Raw genomic sequence first — 20,082 nt, forward strand, 5'->3', positions numbered from 1 at the left:
GTCTATAACAGCTGTGAACAATATGAGCAGCAGGCTTCATTTTTTTTAAATTGTCTGCATCTAAATTGAACCCGTAGGGGAAAAAAACAAATGGCAATGAAGACATAAAACAAGGTTTAACAGATGAGTTTTAAATTAATAAAAACTGCACAATCCGATAGGTACAGCACATGTACAGGAATCCCAGTTATATACATTATCACAAATAATACCTTTCACAACCAGGTAAGCGATCCTGTTTGCCTTCTAAATGTATCATCTCTCTCAAGAAATATTGAACCATTGCAGAGTTTATTCTTCCTCCGAGGTGTGTTGTTTGCAGTGCTGCTGCAGGAAAGCCTCCACCTCCCCTCTTCGAGCCAGGCTGTTGGCTTTTCCTTGGAAACGTCCGTTTTTCCCTGCCCCCTTCCCTTGGAGCATCTCCAACACCCTGGGGAGCACAGAGACTTCATATCGTACCAACCTACATGAATGCAGAGGCTAAATAAATATGTGGTGGTGTGTCTCTCTTACCGCGGTCCCATCTCAGCCACTTGTCCACTGGGTCCGGACAGCAGAAACAAACCCGGTCCCTTCTCCTCTCCAACAGTGAGGAAAACCAAAGTTTCCTAAGAACAGACAGAATGAGGCTTCACAAAAACATTTAACAGCTAATACCAAGAAGTAAGCAGCCAGGTTTTACACTTGCCTCAGTGTTTAGTTCAGCGGCAATGATATTCATGAAGTCATTGTCGCCCTCTTTCCTGTTGAAAGAAAGACACTTTTTTTCTGAAATCCTTATATTGATGTACTTTGAAGAAGAGTCTCTTACTTGTGCAAGCTGAAGAAGTTGCCTCTCTGGGGGTCGTTCTTAAAGTTCTGAGTGATGAGAACAGCCATGTCTCGTAGCAGGCTCAGGTTAGTCTGCCCAAGACATGTTTGATAGTTAGTCTATGTGCAGTTTGTTCTGCAGCAGCAAACACGTGACACGGTGCTCGTCGTCTAAAGAAAGAAATCACTGATGAAATGTTCTCACTTTTCGTAGTAGTTTAACAGACTTCTGCAACTTGTCAACAGCCTCAACGTGCTCATCGGGTCCAGTTCTGTTGAACAAAGTTGAGGATTTTTTTCCCCCCACTTACAACTCAAAGAATGAGTTGAACTCACATCGGTGATATTCTGATGACTCGCACTTACTTCAGGAGAGACACCATCGATCGCTCTGTGCTGTAGCTTTTCTCAGCATACTTCAAAACCCTGTTTCCTGTCAGGAAGATCAGGTTGGTTTTGTTTTTCTTTCCTTTCTCAGTTCCCAATAGCATTATAACCTAAAATTCAGATCAAGAGAAATGTTACAAATATGACATGAATACATGTTAAGTATTGTATAAGGCACAAGTAACTGTGTGTAGTTGAACCTGTAAGTGACTGAGGTTAGACACATGGGTCCCACAGCACATGTCTGCCTCGACGCCCTCGATATCAATGATCCGTATCGGCCCTGCATGGTCGTCTGGCAGCCCTCGACTCCTCACCTGGTACACACACAACTCATGTGACTAACTGAAGACGTAAAATCTCCTTATAATAGATGTACATTCAAAAGAAGATATGTCGAAACAATATCTAGAACTTGAATTGATCGCACAGTAAGAGTCCTGTACTTTAGCACCAGTAATATCAGTAAATGCACCTTTTCCACATCAGTATCGTCTATAGAGAGGAGCTGGACGGTGACAGGGACGTGGACTCTGATCTTTTCGTTTACGGCTTCCTGCAGAGCCTGGAGCTGGACCGGCTTCACAGAGGGAGTGTCCAGTTCAATGGTGCTTCTCTGACGCCCCAGTTCCCTGAGAAACAAAAGAAAACCAGAGAAGAGAGGTAAACCTACGAGTTTTTATGCTTACAGGGAAATGGCGCAGTGCAGTGGTAATGTACCAGGATGTGGTCTTGTATCCAAAAAACTTATCTGCCAACGCTGTGATCAAATGTTGACCTGAGGAACAGGAAGACAACAATTGCAGCTTAGAGCTAGTGTGTTATAACGACGTATGATACAACAGTCCCTGACCTGTTTCGCTGAGACGCTCACCTGAGTGTTGCTGCATGTGGTCAAACCTCCTCTCCCAGTCCACCTTCACCTGCACCTCCTGGCCCACCTCCAGAGGTGAGCCCACAAAGTGTACGGCGTCGGCTCCCTGCCTCGTCACCCTCAACACTGGGACATCTCCAATCAGCCCGTGGTCATCTGGCTGAAGGAGGACAACACAAAGCTTGAAAAGTACGAGAGTAACATCATGTAGTGCGGCTTTTTGACTACTTCCCAATACTTCTGTCACAAACAACTCCCAAATGAGTCACGAGAAGATGCATCTACACATGCAGTGAATTCTTATGATTTACAAAAAAACAGCTTACTTGGCCGCCTCCTTCGGGGAACAAGATGGTGTCTTGGAGCTTTACATTGAAGCCCTTCAGAGTTTCTTTCTTTCCACTGACTTCATGTTTGAGCTCAGCTGGGCAGCAGGACACCACAGAGGTAACAAACTGAAAGGAAAACAATGAGGACATGTAAACAGCGTACAGGGCTGTCAACTGTCCGACTGGTGTGGGATTTGTAGTCTCATATAAACCTTTAGTGAGGTCTTTCAACAAGAAAGGAGTTAAAGCAAATGCGTCCATTTAACCGCGAGATACTGTGAAAAGTATTACGTAAAACATTAAATGTGAAAATCCTAACGTTACATTTTGACAGTGGGTTTAATGTATGCGAGTGTCTAGCTTCAAATACACATTGGGCTGCTCTGACGTTTTCACGTTACATTATACATTTCAACAGATACCAAACGTGCAATGCCCTAAAACAAATGTAATAGCAACGCGAGTTAGTGGATAACTAGCTCGCGCTCCCACTGTAGTTAGCAGCCATGCTATGCTAATCATTTCAGCAGAGACCGAATGGTACATTTGGTGTTTTCGCAAGGTATTAAAAAGTGCAGCGCTGATACTGCTTCATACCTCTTTCATATAGCAGTCTCGTTGACACTGAAACGCCATTCTGGGATATATTTGAGGAGAAAGTCTACCTGAGACATGAATTAAGCAAGTCAAACTGACGCTGATTACTACGGCAAGCAACGTAGTCCAAACTTGGCTGGCTTCGCAAACCTAAGCGTAGTAGCTTAGTTTTTAAAATTGTAATTAAAATTTAGTTTTGCCGGTGAAACAGTAAGGACATGTGGGTCATGTTGTCATTGTACATACATAATAAGTTAATAATAAAATGCACTAGACAGATATGATATAGGTTTGTAGCTAAAGCATAAGCTAAAACCTGCACATCATTACATCTCACCAATGGTTTCATAGAAGACTAATCTTCTGCTGACATATAAGCATGTTGATGGAATGAAATAAAACAATACATAAAACACACAGTGTGTATGAAAAACAAATCTTGCTGCTTTTTCAATTTTTTTTGGAAAAGGCACTTTATACTTTTTCTTTTCTGTCCATGTCTATGTTCCCGGTGTATATACTGCTGTACCAAAAATGAAATAATGAATGAAGCTGGCGTATTTTTTGCTGATTTACTGTCATCTTCTGGAGTTAGTGAAACAAACAACCATGTTCATCCATGCCCATCCCCATAATCCAGTATAAAGCCTGTAATTTACTGGTAAAATCATATTAACATAAAATGTGTGACCCCATGTGCAACATATCATAATGACTTTCAAACCCTGGTTGCTAAACCTTTTTATTTATTTATACAAATTGACAATGATACATCAGCGACAGTGGAAAATAACATGCCAATAAGTAATTCCACAGAAAATATCACATATAACAACAGTATTTTGACAACATTTCAAATCATCTGCAAATATTACAAACTTTAGCAAACATAGTACTGTCGTCAGTATCATATAGAGTTGTAGTGGCCTCCAACAGCGGAGAGAGGCCACTGTGAGTCTCAGTCAGACTGCAAAAGAAGAAGGAAGAAAGTGGTCGATGTCACAATTTAGATGATCAAATGGAAATAATCCACATTCAATTTTTATAGTAACCTCTCAAACTACCATCTGCACTTACATCACTAAGATCCCCCATATCTGGTATTTGTCCTTTAGTGACAGACATTTCTTTGATCATCTATAAGAGAAAACCCAAGTGTTTATTCACACATACACTCAGAGAAAGAATGTAAATATTGCAAAGTACATAATTACATGCACGGTTTCCTAAAATCTTGAACATTATCGTAATTGAGTTGATTTTATAACTGGAGACATTTCATGTACTCACATCCATGTATCTATCGTACTCCTCTTTTCCATCGTTTTCTTCATTCTCCCAGTCCCTCCAGTTATCAAAGTCTACAGCAATCCAGATGGGCTGCAAAGAGAAGGAGAAACACATTTTTTATTTCTATCCTTATTATACTTTTAATTCAAGTGTCATTTAAATATCAGCAGTCAAACCCATGTTTCTTACAGCCACAGTGTGCCACAGGAGTTTTTCAACAGAGGGGTCGGCACCTGCCGTGGCATCACTTGATTTGCAAATAGTGTGGTGAGAAATCGAATAAATAGTGTGGCAGCCGGAGGGGCAACCTCAGAGGAGAAGTGGTAGAGGGACGATATTGCCGGACATGGAGGCGGAGCCCCATGTCAGGGAGTGGAAAAGAGCGCCAAACCACCATCAGCCCAAACAAGCAACACCTGAGGAGGAGAGCCGAGGGAGCGACCACACCCTATCGGAGGAGGAGGAGGGGACTATAAAAGGGCCCCGGACACAGGAAACTAGGAGAGAGTAGGAGTGGAAAGAGACGGAGACACAGCAAACGCATTGGAGACAACTGGCTTACCCCTTGATCACCCTGGAACGTCTGACTACCCGCCCGGCTCCCGACCCCTGCCTGTACGACTACCCTGCTCCTGCCCGCGCCCTGGACCGTATGAGGAATACCCGTTGTGCACCGAACCGTGGAAGTGAACCCCGACCATCCCTCTGGAAAGCGGACAGTGTATTGTTGAGTGTCTATCCTACCTCTATCCACTCTCTATCTTCAGTAAAAACCTCACTTGCACCATTTATCTACCGACTGGTTGTGTTTATTGGTCCGTGTTGTCGTGAAACCCCCTTGCCACCCCGGGGGCTGTCACAATTTGGTGGAGAATGTGGGCACAGTCCGGTTCTGGCAACACTGACCGATAGACCGACCAACCCAGTAAGCATGGCCACCCCGGTGCCATTTCAAGAGCTGCTAGCGGGGCTAATCGCTAGCAACCAGGAAACCCAAAAACGCCACGAACAAGCCATGCAAGTACAAATGCAAATCCTCCAAGCACAGCAGCAACAACAATACCAACAGCAAGTACACATGGAGCAGTATATGGCGGTACAAACCGAACGCGCGGAGGCGATGCAAAGCGACATCAAGGGCATGTTACAGACACAACAGGAGCAACGTACCGTGGAGAAAGCCAACCCAGCGCGCTTCCTTCTCAAGCAGACGGCAGCTGACGATGTGGAAATATTTTTTCAGATATTCCAGACAACGGCACTCCGGGAAAAATGGCCAGAAGAGCACTGGGCTGAGTTGATAGCCCCCTTTTTGATCAACGAAACGCAAGTAACGTATCAGGACTTAGAGCGCGCTGGAAAAGTTGACTTCCGGGTGTTGAAAGCGGAAGCGTTACAGCGATGCGGGGTCACGCTGGTACTAAAGGCACAACGATTTCATGAATGGACATATGACACCTCCCTTTCTCCGCGAGCCCAGATGCATGAGATCAAGAGGATTACGACGGCCTGGCTGCACGCAGAGCCCACCGAGGTGTCGCCCACCGATCGTGTCGTCATGGACAAATTCCTCAGATCCCTCCCGTATGAGGCGAAAAAATTGGCCGGCCAGAGAAACCCCCGCAACCTCGAGGAACTGGTAGAGATCATGGAGGGTTACCACGCAGCACAAGCGTTAGTGCGTGGGGGAAGAAACCCGAAAGTGGAGGGGTCCACCCGCAAAGAAAAGATGAGAACGGAGGAAACTACCTATGTGTCTCCCTCCTTTCCCCCAGGCTTTCCCCGACGGCGGCCGGCGGGTGGACCGGAAGAGAGGAGGTGCTACCACTGCGGCGAGATCGGGCACATCGCATGGGAATGTCCTCACCGCCAGGACGCACCCATGACCACGGCCAGTGAGGGGAGTCGCCCATGCGGACTGATTACCGGATGCTGGGCCACTCACGAGGACCTCATGCCCCTCACCCCGGTCAAAGTAAACGGCCGCGACGCCTCCGCGATGGTGGATTCCGGGAGCGCGATTACCTTGGTGAGACCTACGTTTGCTCAGTACCCGCTCCTAACCGGCACCCGAGCGGTCACGTGCATCCATGGGGAGACCCGCGAATACCCCACCACCGCCCTCGAAATATACACGACGAGGGGTAGATACGTCGGCACTGCAGGAGTAGTGGAAGGACTCCCCGTAGAGGTGCTGGTCGGCCGAGACCTGCCCGTGTTCCAGGAGCTGTGGCGCAGCCTGGTGGTGAAACCAGGTACGACCCCTCACCGAAAGTCCAAGAAGAAAGCCATCTGTGGGCTGGGGGAGGAGATCTCCACCGATCCCCTATCGGAAGGAGTCGCCAGTGCCGTGGCCCGGGCGTTGGTGGAGGCCACCCAACCCAACCCCGAGGACGTATATGCCACAGCCGTCGAGAACGACGGACCCTCCAGCCCCAGTGAGCCCGAAGGAGAGGCGCCACCCATCCCCGAGGAGGCAGATACCCCCTCCCTCGAAGAAGAGGAGCTGGCCGGGCTGTTCCCCCAGGACCCGGAGGAGCCCATCTTACCCGGGCCCCTCACAGGGAGGTTTGGGACGGCCCAGTTGGAGGACCCCAACCTAGCCCACGCCCTTCGGCAGGTGGCCGCCGTAGACGGACGACCACTGGACGGGGTAAGAGACCTCCCTCCCACACATTTCTCCATTTATAACGGGCTCCTCTACCAGGTAGTAATAAAGGACGGGGCCCCCCTCAGGTTGTTACTGGTACCACGTCCTTTCATACCCTCTGTCCTCCAGTTAGCCCACTCCCATATCTTAGGTGCCCATCTAGGAGTGGAGAAAACCCTGGAAAGGGTGAGGGCCAGGTTCCACTGGCCCGGAATAAAAAAAGCCGTGGAGGATTACTGCCGGAGCTGCCCCGAATGTCAACAAGTGGCCCCACAACCCCATCACAGAAACCCGCTGGTGCCCCTGCCGATCATCACCGTCCCCTTCAGCAGGATCGGGATGGACCTAGTGGGGCCCCTACCCAAGACCAACCGGGGACACAGGTACATCCTGGTGATAGTGGATTACGCCACCCGGTATCCCGAAGCCATTCCCCTACGCTCTATGGCCACCAAGGGCATTGCAAGGGAGCTGGTGATGTTGTTTTCCAGGGTCGGAATACCGGAGGAGATTCTCACCGACCAAGGAACCCCGTTCATGTCTAGGATCATGAAGGATCTGTGTGGCATGCTGAAGGTGACCCAACTGAGGACGTCGGTGTATCACCCCCAAACGGACGGACTAGTAGAACGATTCAACCAGACACTGAAGAAAATGTTGAAAAAAACCATGGACCAGGACGGGAAGAATTGGGACCAACTGCTACCCTTCCTGATGTTCTCCATCAGAGAGGTGCCCCAGGCATCTACCGGATTCTCGCCCTTCGAGCTCCTGTACGGTCGACGACCCCGGGGGCTACTCGACCTGGCCAAAGAAGCCTGGGAACACCAACCCTCCCCCTACCGCACCATGGTGGACCACGTCGAGGAGATGAGGGTGAGGATGGCATCCCTCTGGCCCATCGTCCGAGAACACATGGCCGAGGCACAGGCGGCCCAAGCCCGCGTGTACAACCGGGGAACCCAACCCCGAGTGTTTAACCCAGGGGATCGGGTGTTGGTCCTGGTACCCACGGCGGAATGTAAGTTTCTAGCCCGATGGAGGGGGCCGTATGAAGTAATGGAGAAAGTGGGGCCGGTAAACTACCGAGTCCGGCAACCAGGTCGGAGGCACCCGACGAAGGTTTATCATGTGAACCTGCTCAAGAAATGGGTGCGTAGGGATGCCATGCTCTGTTTCTCTCTCTCTACCCTCCCAGGAAAAACGGAGCCAGTCGAGGTACCCGTGGGAGAAGAGTTGACCCCCCGGCAGAAGCAGGACGTCCGGGAAATGGTGGATCGGTTCCGGGACGTGTTCTCCCCGGACCCCGGATACACCACACTGGTGCAACACCGGATAATCACCGAGCCCGGGAAGAAGGTGAAGCTAAGGCCGTACCGCATCCCCGAAGCCCGCCGGGGGGCGATAGAGAGGGAGGTACAGAGTATGCTGGAGGCCGACATCATCGAACCCTCGACGAGCGAGTGGTGCAGCCCTATAGTGTTGGTTCCGAAACCCGATGGCTCGGTCAGGTTCTGCAATGACTTTAGGCAGCTCAACGCCATCTCAAAATTCGATGCCTACCCGATGCCCCGGGTGGACGAGATGATAGAGCGCATCGGGAGGGCCAGATACATCACCACCCTCGACTTGACTAAAGGCTACTGGCAAGTGGCAGTAGCCCCCGAAGACAGGGAAAAAACGGCCTTCACTACGCCCATGGGACTGTACCACTATAAGAGGCTGCCGTTCGGTCTCCACGGAGCCCCCCCCACGTACCAGAGACTGATGGACCAGGTACTACGTCCCCATCGAGAATACGCGGCAGCCTATCTGGACGACATCGTCGTGCACGGGGAGGAATGGGGGGCTCACCTCCAAAGACTGGAAGCCGTCCTGAAAGCTCTGCGAGGGGCGGGGCTGACAGCCAACCCCAAGAAATGTCGCCTCGGCCTCCGGGAAGCTGACTACCTGGGGTACACCATCGGCCGCGGCTGCGTCAAGCCCCAGGTAGGGAAAGTCGAGGCGATCCGGGAATGGCCCCGCCCCCGCACAAAGAAACAGGTACGAGCATTCATTGGGCTAGCTAGCTACTATCGACGGTTTGTTCCCCAGTTCTCTGCTCTTGCAGCACCCCTGACGGACCTAACAAAAAACCGGCTGCCAGATCGGATCGTATGGACGGCAGAGACCGAGGACGCCTTCGAGAAGCTGAAGGAAGTACTCTGTTCTGAACCAGTGCTGGTGACCCCGGACTTTACGCAACCATTGGTGGTACAGACAGATGCCTCCGAGACCGGGGTGGGTGCCGTCCTGTCCCAGCTGAGGGATGGAGAGGAGCACCCGATCACATACGTAAGCAGAAAATTATTACCGAGAGAAACGAGATACGCCACGGTCGAGAAGGAGTGTTTGGCCATCAAATGGGCTCTGGGGGAGTTGAAATATTATCTGCTGGGACGACACTTTACCCTGGTCACGGACCACGCCCCCCTGGTATGGATGTCCCGTTCAAAAGACAATAACGCCCGGGTCACACGCTGGTTTTTATCCCTTCAACCATATGCTTTCTCTGTTGTCCACAGATCCGGGGCCGCTCATGGAAACGCGGACGCCCTGTCTAGACGGGACGCCCTAGGTTCCTGGAGCAGTCCTCCCCCCAGGTCGGATTTAAGGGGGGGGGTATGTGGCAGCCGGAGGGGCAACCTCAGAGGAGAAGTGGTAGAGGGACGATATTGCCGGACATGGAGGCGGAGCCCCATGTCAGGGAGTGGAAAAGAGCGCCAAACCACCATCAGCCCAAACAAGCAACACCTGAGGAGGAGAGCCGAGGGAGCGACCACACCCTATCGGAGGAGGAGGAGGGGACTATAAAAGGGCCCCGGACACAGGAAACTAGGAGAGAGTAGGAGTGGAAAGAGACGGAGACACAGCAAACGCATTGGAGACAACTGGCTTACCCCTTGATCACCCTGGAACGTCTGACTACCCGCCCGGCTCCCGACCCCTGCCTGTACGACTACCCTGCTCCTGCCCGCGCCCTGGACCGTATGAGGAATACCCGTTGTGCACCGAACCGTGGAAGTGAACCCCGACCATCCCTCTGGAAAGCGGACAGTGTATTGTTGAGTGTCTATCCTACCTCTATCCACTCTCTATCTTCAGTAAAAACCTCACTTGCACCATTTATCTACCGACTGGTTGTGTTTATTGGTCCGTGTTGTCGTGAAACCCCCTTGCCACCCCGGGGGCTGTCACAATAGTTTCTGAAATATTTCCCCATTTCTATAGAATCCACGCTCTTAAAAGTTACACACAAAATTCACAAGAAAACTTCAGACATTTCTTAAGGACGTGAGAATGTTAAGACTTAAATGCGGCTGACCAATTTAAACACACACGCACACACCCACACACACACACACACACACACACACACACACACACACACACACACACACACACACACACACACACACACACACACACTTACCTTAGCCAGATCCTTCTGGAGATGAGGCCATGCATAATCAGGTTTCCCCTTCCTTAGCAAGAGATTGATGGTGCGGTCATAGACTCTTTCTCTGGAGTCCTTTTAAAGTGTTATCAGGAAAAATCAACACATTTATATTAAACATCAAACTGACTGTATATCTCAGCATACAACGTATAGAATCAGTTTTATTCCATCGGTCTCATCGTGCCAAAAAAGCGGATGCTTACATTGATGAGAACTTTGTCGTAGAAGTGCAGCTCATTGTAGATCACGTCATCCGTGTCATTTTTGCAGCTGTTTGTGAAGACAGGACAAGGTTGTCAAGAGAACAATTTAGTTTAAACATTTACAATTTACAACACTTTATTGTAAAGACAACTAGCCACATGATTTTCAACAAACAAGCAAGAAAGAGATTTCACAAACAGAGAAACAAAAGGGAACACATGTCTGAACTCACCATAAAATCATTTTATCTGGCTGGATATCAACCTGGACATCTTTCGGTCTCTGAACCATGAAGTTGATGGTTACATATTTCTTTCTGTCAAACCACAACGCACGTGCTGGCTGGCTGTTGAGACACAGAGAAACTGTTATGAATCAAATATATCATCATTAGGATTAGTGAAACAAAGCAAAGTCATAAGCACTCAAAAAGAGACTGGCAGCACTTACCTCTCCTCTGGTCTGTTAATTTTTGGCTTGTTCATTGTAATTACAGCGCAGTACTACGACAGAAACTACTTTTCTATTCCTTTAACTTCCAGAGAGTAAACAGCATGTGGCTTGTTTGTTCGGGCTGCATGCTCTAATGCAGTGAACAGGGCCTGGAGGCTATATATAGAGCAGTTGGTATCAGCTGCTGGGACAGTTGTCTGCCACAGCCCCTTCCCCTGCCCTTTATAGCCTGTCAGTGGAACTCTCAGAAAACAAATGCATGCTCTGGGTTCTCCAATACTACAGCCACCCCCGACCCTGGGTGCTAAGAGGGTGAAGGTGGGGGCAGGGAGACACTAAACAGAGCAGGGTGACATTAAATGATTTGAGGGAGCTATAGCTGCCGGGTCACAGGCGGGGGTGAAAGATTGTGTGACAGTTTAAATATGTAGGTGCAGAGATAGAGCACTGGTGTAAAAACAATAATTGCAGTCCACAATCATGGGACGCTACGTCTACTTCTCATTTACGGTCTACGTTTTTCACACATCAAGTAGATACAAAACATTGGCATTCATTTAGAATTGTGTTTCTGGCCACCAAATGAAGGCAAACCCAATAGGCCCTCTACTTTTAGCTCTGTTTTGGTCTCCACCAAATATCTGCCTCTTGAGCAGCTAGGCGTTCCAATGGGGTCATTATCTAGTAGCATGTCGTAGCTTCTAGTCGCCCCCTGCTGGCGTGGAGGCGCACACTACATAGATTTGTCACCGGAAATGCAGTTCTCTACCCTGTCTGTGAGGGGAATGTGGCGCGAGAGACCCGGGGCAACGCTGTGTACATATAAACTTCTTCCTGAAAAAAATCAATAAATAGTTTTTTTCCGTGTTTTTTTTCTTCGGTTTCGGGAATTCTGCAATTCCTTATTTCAAACCCGCAGGAGGTACCGCGTATCCAGCTGAACATGCCTCGTAGACGACAGGTAAGAACAGATGTAACGTTAGGTCGCACAAGAGGGTAGCATTAACGTTAGCTAACTTAACGTTAGCGTCACGCTCCACCATATTCCATTCAATTATTACACAATTTAACATGCTAAAACATGGGGTTTGTTGTATAGGTTCAGTCCACCATGCATCATTGAAACAGTCCATCGGTTGCTCTACTGTATCAGTTGTCATATTTTGTGTTTGTCAACATTTCAGTTCACGTTAAGTAAGATAATTTACGTTGCACCTTGGTGTGCGGTCAAGAGCAGCTCTTCTAAATGTAAAACTTTACCACGGCTTTTATTGAAATAAAACGGTGCCTTTCTGGGTTATGTATATGCCGAACTTACCATGAGACTACCACAACTCTCATTATGTCAATAATATCTAGATATTCACAGAAAGGAAAGCACCAACAAGCACTGTATCTTAAGATGCGAGTTTTGTGTTAACGCTGTCTGGTTCCACTGTCTATTAGCCGTGTGAGGAAACGGGGGCGCTAACTCGAAGCTAACAATATTACGTTGCTCAAATGCTAACTGGGACAGATACTCGGTCGTGTTGACACTACTATGGATAGCAACGTTCACATTATTTGACCAGCTGCGCGCTACAAAGTACCAAAATGCTAACTGTGGTGATCGTTAGCCGCAAACGTTAATCACAGCTGTTCAACCTGCTAACAGTGAGCCATCAGCTGTCTGTGGCCTTTCTCTCAAATCCTGACAACAGAGTACGCTAGATCATGACAGCGGGTAAACCTGTTACAAGCACTTGGTTCATAAGCATCTCGTAGTCCCAGCTTTTGGGATGCTGGTTTTATTAATACAAAATCAACAATTCCTAGTAAGCTAACCTCATTGTTTGTGACCCCTATTGTCTACTCTCTGTCACTGACACTTGGGGGGCCACCAGCTTCTACATTTTAGCACCATGATAACAGATTTTGAATAGGATGCCTCTCATTTAATTCCCCCCCCCCCCCCCCCCCCCCCCCCCCCTGACAGAGACACATGGTCGGGAGCGGTTCAGATGGAACTGAAGACTCGGACTCCTCCGCTGAACGAGAACAGACCAATAGTTCAGAAAGTGATGGGAACATGCACAAGAGGCAGCGCCTCACCAGAGCCTCCACTCGCCTTAGCCAAAGCTCTCAGGGTTGGCAAACATCCTATAATGACAACAATATAGTTTTTAAAGTGTACTTCCTCTCAGCTGTTGAGTGGTGGTTTGACTCCTTTTTTTTTGCTTTAGATACTCCGGACTTGAAGCGAGCCGCTGACCATGACGAATCTCCACCGTTGACGCCAACGGGAAATGCCCCGTCTTCTGAATCTGAGCTGGACATCTCCAGCCCCAACGCCTCCCATGACGAGAGCCTGGCCAAAGATCAAGCCAACAGAGACTCTGACAAGGACCTCTCCCATCGACCCAAGCGCCGCCGCTGTCACGAGACCTATAACTTCAACATGAAATGCCCGACGCCAGGATGCAACTCGCTCGGTAAAACATAGGTTAATCAATGGAGTCCCCGATTATTGATTTAAATGAATTTGATGTGTATTCAGTGACATCAGGTACTATCATAATATCATTGTATTCATATCAATTACCTTCTTTTGTCAATTTGCAAAGGTCATCTCACAGGAAAACATGAACGTCATTTTGCTGTCTCAGGCTGCCCTCTGTACCACAATCTGTCTGCTGATGAATGCAAGGTGAGACGATGGTGTTATAAGTCACTTCATTTGCTTGTCTACTGTCATTAGCTATGACGAGGATAGCCAACACTGATTATCTCATTGTCTTGATATTATATGATGGTATTAGTAGAACTTTTGTAGATTTGTCGCGCGTGGTTACTTTACAAATCTGTCCTTATTCATTTTCTGTTATTTATATTTCCTTCCTTAAATTGAACTGTTATGGTAGTCCTTATGTTTACAGTTTAGAGTAACAAAACAAGAAGACCGGTATCATACAATATGTGAATAAGGCGTAGCTACATATGAAAAGATATTTGACAGTTTGAGCTGCATCTTACTCTTCATTACAGGTAAAAGCAGTCAGCCGTGAGAAACCAGAGGAGGAGGTGAAGGAAGAAAACAACTCGCGCCATGCAACTCGCCACCAGGTACTCCCTTCATGCAATGATTCATTGACATCCCATTAATTCAGTTTACTGTCAAACAGAAAGCATATGAAGGTTATGTAGGATCCACGCCAAAAATGTAGTTATTGTGCAGGTTTGATATTATCATGAAATTGTATTTCTATCATGATTTTCAGACGCCAACATCGAAACAGAGCAGATACAAAGAGCAGGTGTCTGAGATGAGGAAGGGGCGAAACTCTGGCCTTCAGAAGGAGCAGAAAGAAAAGCACATGGTACATTGCTGGCACTCCCAACTTGCCATATTCCTTATTACAACCGCCACTCCGTTTTTTATATTGGATGGTATATCATCAGATGTCCATACCTCTGTCCGTCTGGTCCACAGGAGCATCGGCAGACACACAGCAACACCAGAGAGCCTCTGCTGGAGAACATCACCAGTGAATACGACCTGGAGCTCTTCAGAAAAGCCCAGGCCCGGGCATCTGAAGATCTGGTAATGGCTGCTTTATACCTCCGTCAGTGTCCGGATGATGTTATGTCATAAAACTATTTGTAATATTGTAATTATATTATGTTGAAATGTATCTTTTCAACCTGTTTTCATTCCTGAATCAGTTTCACATCCTGGATATATCCTTCAAATACATATTGTTGACCCTTATGTCTGCTTCTTTCTGAAATAGCTTTTTTCTTTTCCCATAAGTGAGCTAATATTTATTTCGGAGCGTGCAGTTAGTGGCGCAGGCTCCGTGGTAGCTCTGACGGTTTAATAGAGAGGCAGTGAGGGGTGGGTGAAGAATAGCCTTATACGGGTTGATGCTAAGACCAGCAGTAACAATGTGTACGTCCCTCCTGCAGGAGAAGCTGCGCATCCAGGGTCAGATCACCGAGGGCAGCAACATGATCAAGACCATCCTGTTCGGCCGCTACGAGCTGGACACCTGGTACCACTCGCCGTATCCTGAGGAGTACGCGCGCCTGGGTCGCCTCTACGTCTGCGAGTTCTGCCTCAAGTACATGAAGAGCCAGACCATTCTCAGGCGACACATGGTGAGAGTCGACGACTGAACTCATCGTGTCCTTGATACACCAGCAATGTTCATGCCGATTACAGATTTTTCAACAGTATTTTAGATTTTTCTGTTAAAATAGATTCCCCAGATATTTGTATATATAATTATATTACATATCGTGCCTATTAACACTGCATCATGGCCTTTATTTATCTGTTTATTCTCCCTGAGATCTGAGGAAATAACGCTGATGTGTGTTTTATTATGTGTCTTTTCAGGCCAAGTGTGTGTGGAAGCATCCTCCTGGAGACGAGGTGTACAGAAAGGGGGGTATATCTGTGTTTGAAGTTGATGGCAAAAAGAATAAGGTAGGGAGACTCTGACTTAAACATCTTTACCCCTTCTGGTTTTGTCGATATCTGGAAGTCTTTTACACATAAATCTGTGAAGCAAGCGTCACAGACGGTGGCCTCTTACTAACGAGTGTGATTTTATCCCATTAGATCTACTGCCAGAACCTGTGTTTACTCGCCAAGCTCTTCTTGGACCACAAAACGCTGTACTACGACGTTGAGCCGTTTCTCTTCTACGTCATGACCGAGGCCGACAACACCGGCTGCCATTTAGTGGGATACTTTTCCAAGGTAAATGGGAAAAAAACCGAATTGAGATTTCTGCTGTGTCTACAGCATATAAGAAAATATATATTGCGTGAACTATAGTTTTGTATACAGAAGTGACTGGAATCTTTTTTTTTAAATCACTTCCAGGAGAAGAATTCCTTCCTCAACTACAACGTATCCTGCATCCTGACGATGCCGCAGTACATGAGGCAGGGCTTTGGCAAGATGCTCATTGACTTCAGTATGTCTATATTCACTGATGTATAGATTCACTCTCATTCTGCTCTCATTTTGTCATTTGTGAGTTAACTCAAGTGAGTTATTTCTATTTTCAAGAAGGTGAAATATGTTAACACTGAAATACTAAAACCCCAAAGCAAGATTTTTATTCTTTCTTAAATGATCTGTTTTAATTTGGGATGAAATCAGCGTTATTACAACATTTCCCGGTAGACCATACGAAAACATATATTTTTTTTAAAATGTACAGAGTGTTGTTTTTAACTGCTCCTGCTTTGTTTAGGCTACCTGCTGTCCAAAGTCGAGGAGAGGGTGGGCTCACCCGAGAGGCCCCTGTCTGACCTGGGCCTCATCAGTTACCGTAGCTACTGGAAGGAGGTGTTACTCAGATACATGTGCAATTTCCAGGGCAAAGAGATCTCCATCAAAGGTGAGTCAGGACTCCAGCAGGTTGGCCCTCTGGCCTCGCTCTACCACCATTAAGATGAAATGATGCAATCTTAAAAAGTTTATCAACACATTAACAGATTGTCCTGAACAACGAACACACATGCATGTACAAAACGTATTTACTGGTGCAATATCTGTTGGTGCGCAGAGATCAGCCAGGAGACTGCTGTCAATCCGGTGGACATAGTGAGCACCCTGCAGTCCCTTCAGATGCTGAAGTATTGGAAGGGAAAGCACTTGGTGCTGAAGAGACAGGTAAGATGTCTGACCGTTGGCCTGTTTAGTTCTTTTTACTGTTTTAAGTTTATCAACTTTTTTTTCTTTTCTAAATTAATTGATCATGCTGACGAACTCACATAATGTTAAACATTGGACCGTGTTAAGATAATGCTGTAATAATTATCACGTACATATTTTTATACTGATGCGTTTTTTTCCTGTTGAAAGATGACAGTAATGCAGCTTCACTTGAATGTAATCACCGTGTTTGACCGCCCATTTCTTCCTCTCTTCTCCCTCTCAGGACCTGATAGACGAGTGGAAAGCGAAGGAGATCAAGCGAGGCCATAGCAACAAAACCATCGACCCGAGCTCACTGAAATGGACCCCTCCCAAAGGGACATGAGCAGCACGATCCTCAGGCTACTGAATGAACTCAACTCCAGCCTCACCAGCCACAAGTAGCCTCGACCTACAAACTGTCAACAAAGACCAGTGTTCTTTTCTTTTCTTCTTTTTTACTTTGATATTTTACTTTCATTTAGATTTTAAGCTCCACACGTTCCAAGTCCGATGATTCTTGACTTAAACATTGTCAAACAATTTACAGTAGAGAATCTCTTTGTCCCGTTTGTTTTTAAAACCTGCCTTCATCCAATAAGCTTTGAATGTTAAACGATACACGGCCCAGTGTGGTGGATAACATGAATGTTTGCTTTGCTCACGCAACGAGAAAAAAGAAGACATACCTGCATTTAGCAGCATTCACCTGCTGTTATCTTTTTATTTCATTCAAGAAATGTGCATTTTTCAGACGGTAGTTTTTGTTTAAGCTAAATACAATAATTGTTAGCATGAATTGAAACTGTAAGCGGAGTGTGTGTTTTCAGGAGTATGATGTATGGTAGTGTTTTCTTTGGTTGGTGTAAAATTGTATAGATCATAATGATGTGAACTTCTTTCCTTTTTTTCCCCAGCTCCATCAATACAGGACCCATTCCTCTGACCCTGCCAAATGATGGGAAAATAAATGATAGATATTTTTAATTTGCTGAGAATATAAAAAAATAAAGACAATACCACTGTAAGAATGCACATAGAAATAAAACAACCTCAGGTTTTTATACTGATACAATCATACCTTGCTTGTGTGGTTTCTCCGAAACATCGATCGCAGTGGTTGTTGCAGATGGAATTTCTCTGGTTAAAGATTCTGTAAAAAAAAAAAAAAACATTTAATAACTTAACCTTTCAATGGGCCTGTCTTTGCCTTGTACTTAGCTGTTACATGTGTATTAGCAATTTGCTATGTTTGATATCAATAAAGCTGCTTTGATATTTTGAAATGAGTTAGATATGTCTGGTATTTTTGCTTGCCACCTCTGGAAACGCTTCTGCCCATCAGACCCACAAACATCTCTCCTTTGTTTCCTATAAATGTGACGGAGATGCACACATTTACAAAGTAAGAGTTTAGAATGACGTGGCCATAAAATACATTATTTAGATTTAATGGTTTTTTTTAAAGGTATTAACAGTCAGTGATGTTTTTTTTATAGACAGTTGAGAAGATTACATTATACTACAGTGTGAAAGCAACATCACGCTACTTACGTCTGTTGACTTTAAAAGCCGCCTTTATACCTGTGAGAGATACAAATGAACCCGTTACACATGTATTTATAGTCATGTCCCAGTCCTTTCCTATTCATTACCCCAGACATATTCAATGTGATGAAAAACATTTTAGATATGTTTATGATGTGGAGTTAGGCCACCTGAGCGTTTCCCCATGAGTCCATAGAAGCGAAGGGCTTTAGATCTTTTCATCAAATTGGCCATCGGATGGGTCAGACTTGCCTCCATTGACTCATCCTGCCAGAAAAAACACACACTTTTGATTTCTTATTGTTGTAAAAATCCAGAAAATACATATTTTGGTTTATATTCTTTCCTACATTGTCATCTAAATATCACGGATGCTCACCTGCCAGTCTTGAGGTAACCCTCTCTCCTCTTCCAGTGCCTGATCGGTTTGCACCAAAGCACAGAAAGTCACAACAACAAGCTGGATCTTCCAGTTATCCATTTCTTGGTCAGGAGGATGTGCTTCTGTTCCGTATCTCTTCAGTCGAGTTGTTTCTTTTTTATCTGAAAAAGCTGAATCCAGGGTGCATTTATACCTTTACTCCCCATGCTGCTCGACCCCTCCCCCTGCAAACACGATTATGCCCTTGCTCCCATTGCATTTGGAAACTTCCAGATTTGTTGCATTACATTCGGTCACTTTTCATCTGAAGTGTTAAGTATTTTGCAGCCATTACACATTCAACATCTTATGAATCAAAGAAGATTTTTAAATTTAATATTCTGTATTTCTTCTCTCGTAGTTGGAACGAATGTTATCCAACGATTTACAAGCAGTGTTAAATTCTCAGAAAAAAAACCCCGAACATGTTCAACAATATTAAAGCTTAAATATTTACATTTGAGATGGTCACCTTTCATTTCCATTTTTATGAGACATCTGGATTGCCATTGGTCTAAAAATATCCTTGTGATGTGCACATGCCTCTTTGATGTCACCGAGGAGGAGGACATGCAGGCGCGTCGGCTCTTTGGCCGATGCTTTGCAAATATTACCATCTGCTTTGAAGGGAGTGCTTTATTAGTTGGCCAATTGACTTGGCAGCTGGTTTGGGATTTATGAAGCAGGATAACACAGACGTGACCTCTGACCCTTTGATTTTTTAAAACGTAAGACTAAAATGCCAAAGGCTCTACGTAACACTGATGGTCAGAGGTTAATTAAGCAGAGCAAGAAAAAAGTGCTAATTATTTATAAACACCAGCAAATAGACAGTTGACATTTTGAGTGCAATTTCGTGAAATGTGTTGTACAAGTAGAGTCATTTATTTTGCCATCTCCTGAGACGATGACACTGTTCTTAAATCTGTTCATGATCTCTACTTACGTAGCCATTTCAATTCTCTATTCTAATGAAAGGTGAGCTTTTTTTATTTCTATCACTGGCTCTAGAAATTTCTGGAGAGGCAATTACTTGACATCTGTGTGCTGTAAGGACACCCACTTGAAACAAAGCTGACACATACATCAAATGCTTTGATCCACGCGCTTCTGAAAGCAAGAAAAGCCCGGGACAATTAGGCCTGAAAGGCAATTACACCTGAACAGCCCCTCTTGTGCACATAGCTAATGTGGAGTGTTCAAAATGAATCAAAATGAATCAGATCTACATCATTTGCATATGAAATGGCTCAGTCACAAAGAGGTCCCGTACTAACAGAACACGGTAAAACCACGAGCGGCCATTTCAGGGTTTGCACTGCTCACTG

General features: G+C 46.1%; 4 protein-coding genes across 4 annotated transcripts; 1 reads left to right on the top strand and 3 right to left on the bottom strand.

Moving 5' to 3' along the window:
* Nucleotides 1-115: 115 nt before the first annotated feature.
* aarsd1 (alanyl-tRNA synthetase domain containing 1) lies at nucleotides 116-3,117 on the bottom strand. The gene is made up of 12 exons (XM_079293402.1): nucleotides 2,998-3,117; nucleotides 2,398-2,526; nucleotides 2,072-2,231; nucleotides 1,918-1,975; nucleotides 1,673-1,829; nucleotides 1,398-1,514; nucleotides 1,177-1,307; nucleotides 1,016-1,082; nucleotides 812-903; nucleotides 689-743; nucleotides 514-608; nucleotides 116-430 (listed from the first exon to the last, which is right to left on the bottom strand). The coding sequence occupies exons 1-12, from the start codon at nucleotides 3,034-3,036 to the stop codon at nucleotides 292-294; spliced, it is 1,239 nt and encodes a 412-aa protein (XP_079149528.1). The 5' UTR covers nucleotides 3,037-3,117; the 3' UTR covers nucleotides 116-291.
* A 606-nt stretch (nucleotides 3,118-3,723) lies between these two features.
* On the bottom strand, nucleotides 3,724-11,335 carry ptges3l (prostaglandin E synthase 3 like). The gene is made up of 7 exons (XM_079293918.1): nucleotides 11,091-11,335; nucleotides 10,873-10,986; nucleotides 10,640-10,706; nucleotides 10,410-10,508; nucleotides 4,288-4,377; nucleotides 4,075-4,134; nucleotides 3,724-3,964 (listed from the first exon to the last, which is right to left on the bottom strand). Exons 1-7 carry the CDS (start codon nucleotides 11,123-11,125, stop codon nucleotides 3,956-3,958), a joined length of 474 nt encoding a protein of 157 aa, XP_079150044.1. The 5' UTR covers nucleotides 11,126-11,335; the 3' UTR covers nucleotides 3,724-3,955.
* Nucleotides 11,336-11,891: 556 nt separating this feature from the next.
* kat7b (K(lysine) acetyltransferase 7b) lies at nucleotides 11,892-18,071 on the top strand. Its single transcript, XM_079293713.1, has 14 exons — nucleotides 11,892-12,054; nucleotides 13,069-13,219; nucleotides 13,316-13,564; nucleotides 13,697-13,779; nucleotides 14,118-14,195; nucleotides 14,351-14,449; nucleotides 14,563-14,673; nucleotides 15,039-15,230; nucleotides 15,472-15,561; nucleotides 15,697-15,837; nucleotides 15,964-16,057; nucleotides 16,340-16,486; nucleotides 16,655-16,761; nucleotides 17,030-18,071. Exons 1-14 carry the CDS (start codon nucleotides 12,037-12,039, stop codon nucleotides 17,129-17,131), a joined length of 1,662 nt encoding a protein of 553 aa, XP_079149839.1. The 5' UTR covers nucleotides 11,892-12,036; the 3' UTR covers nucleotides 17,132-18,071.
* Nucleotides 17,842-18,814, bottom strand: LOC306795473 (uncharacterized protein; the record flags this gene model as incomplete). Its single annotated transcript, XM_079293997.1, has 5 exons — nucleotides 17,842-17,938; nucleotides 18,103-18,156; nucleotides 18,340-18,369; nucleotides 18,504-18,600; nucleotides 18,713-18,814. The coding sequence occupies 5 exons, from the start codon at nucleotides 18,812-18,814 to the stop codon at nucleotides 17,847-17,849; spliced, it is 375 nt and encodes a 124-aa protein (XP_079150123.1). The 3' UTR covers nucleotides 17,842-17,846.
* Nucleotides 18,815-20,082: the final 1,268 nt, after the last annotated feature.

The sequence above is a fragment of the Melanostigma gelatinosum genome (genome assembly GCF_949748355.1).
Source record: "Melanostigma gelatinosum genome assembly, chromosome: 21".
Taxonomy (NCBI): Eukaryota; Metazoa; Chordata; class Actinopteri; order Perciformes; family Zoarcidae; genus Melanostigma; species Melanostigma gelatinosum.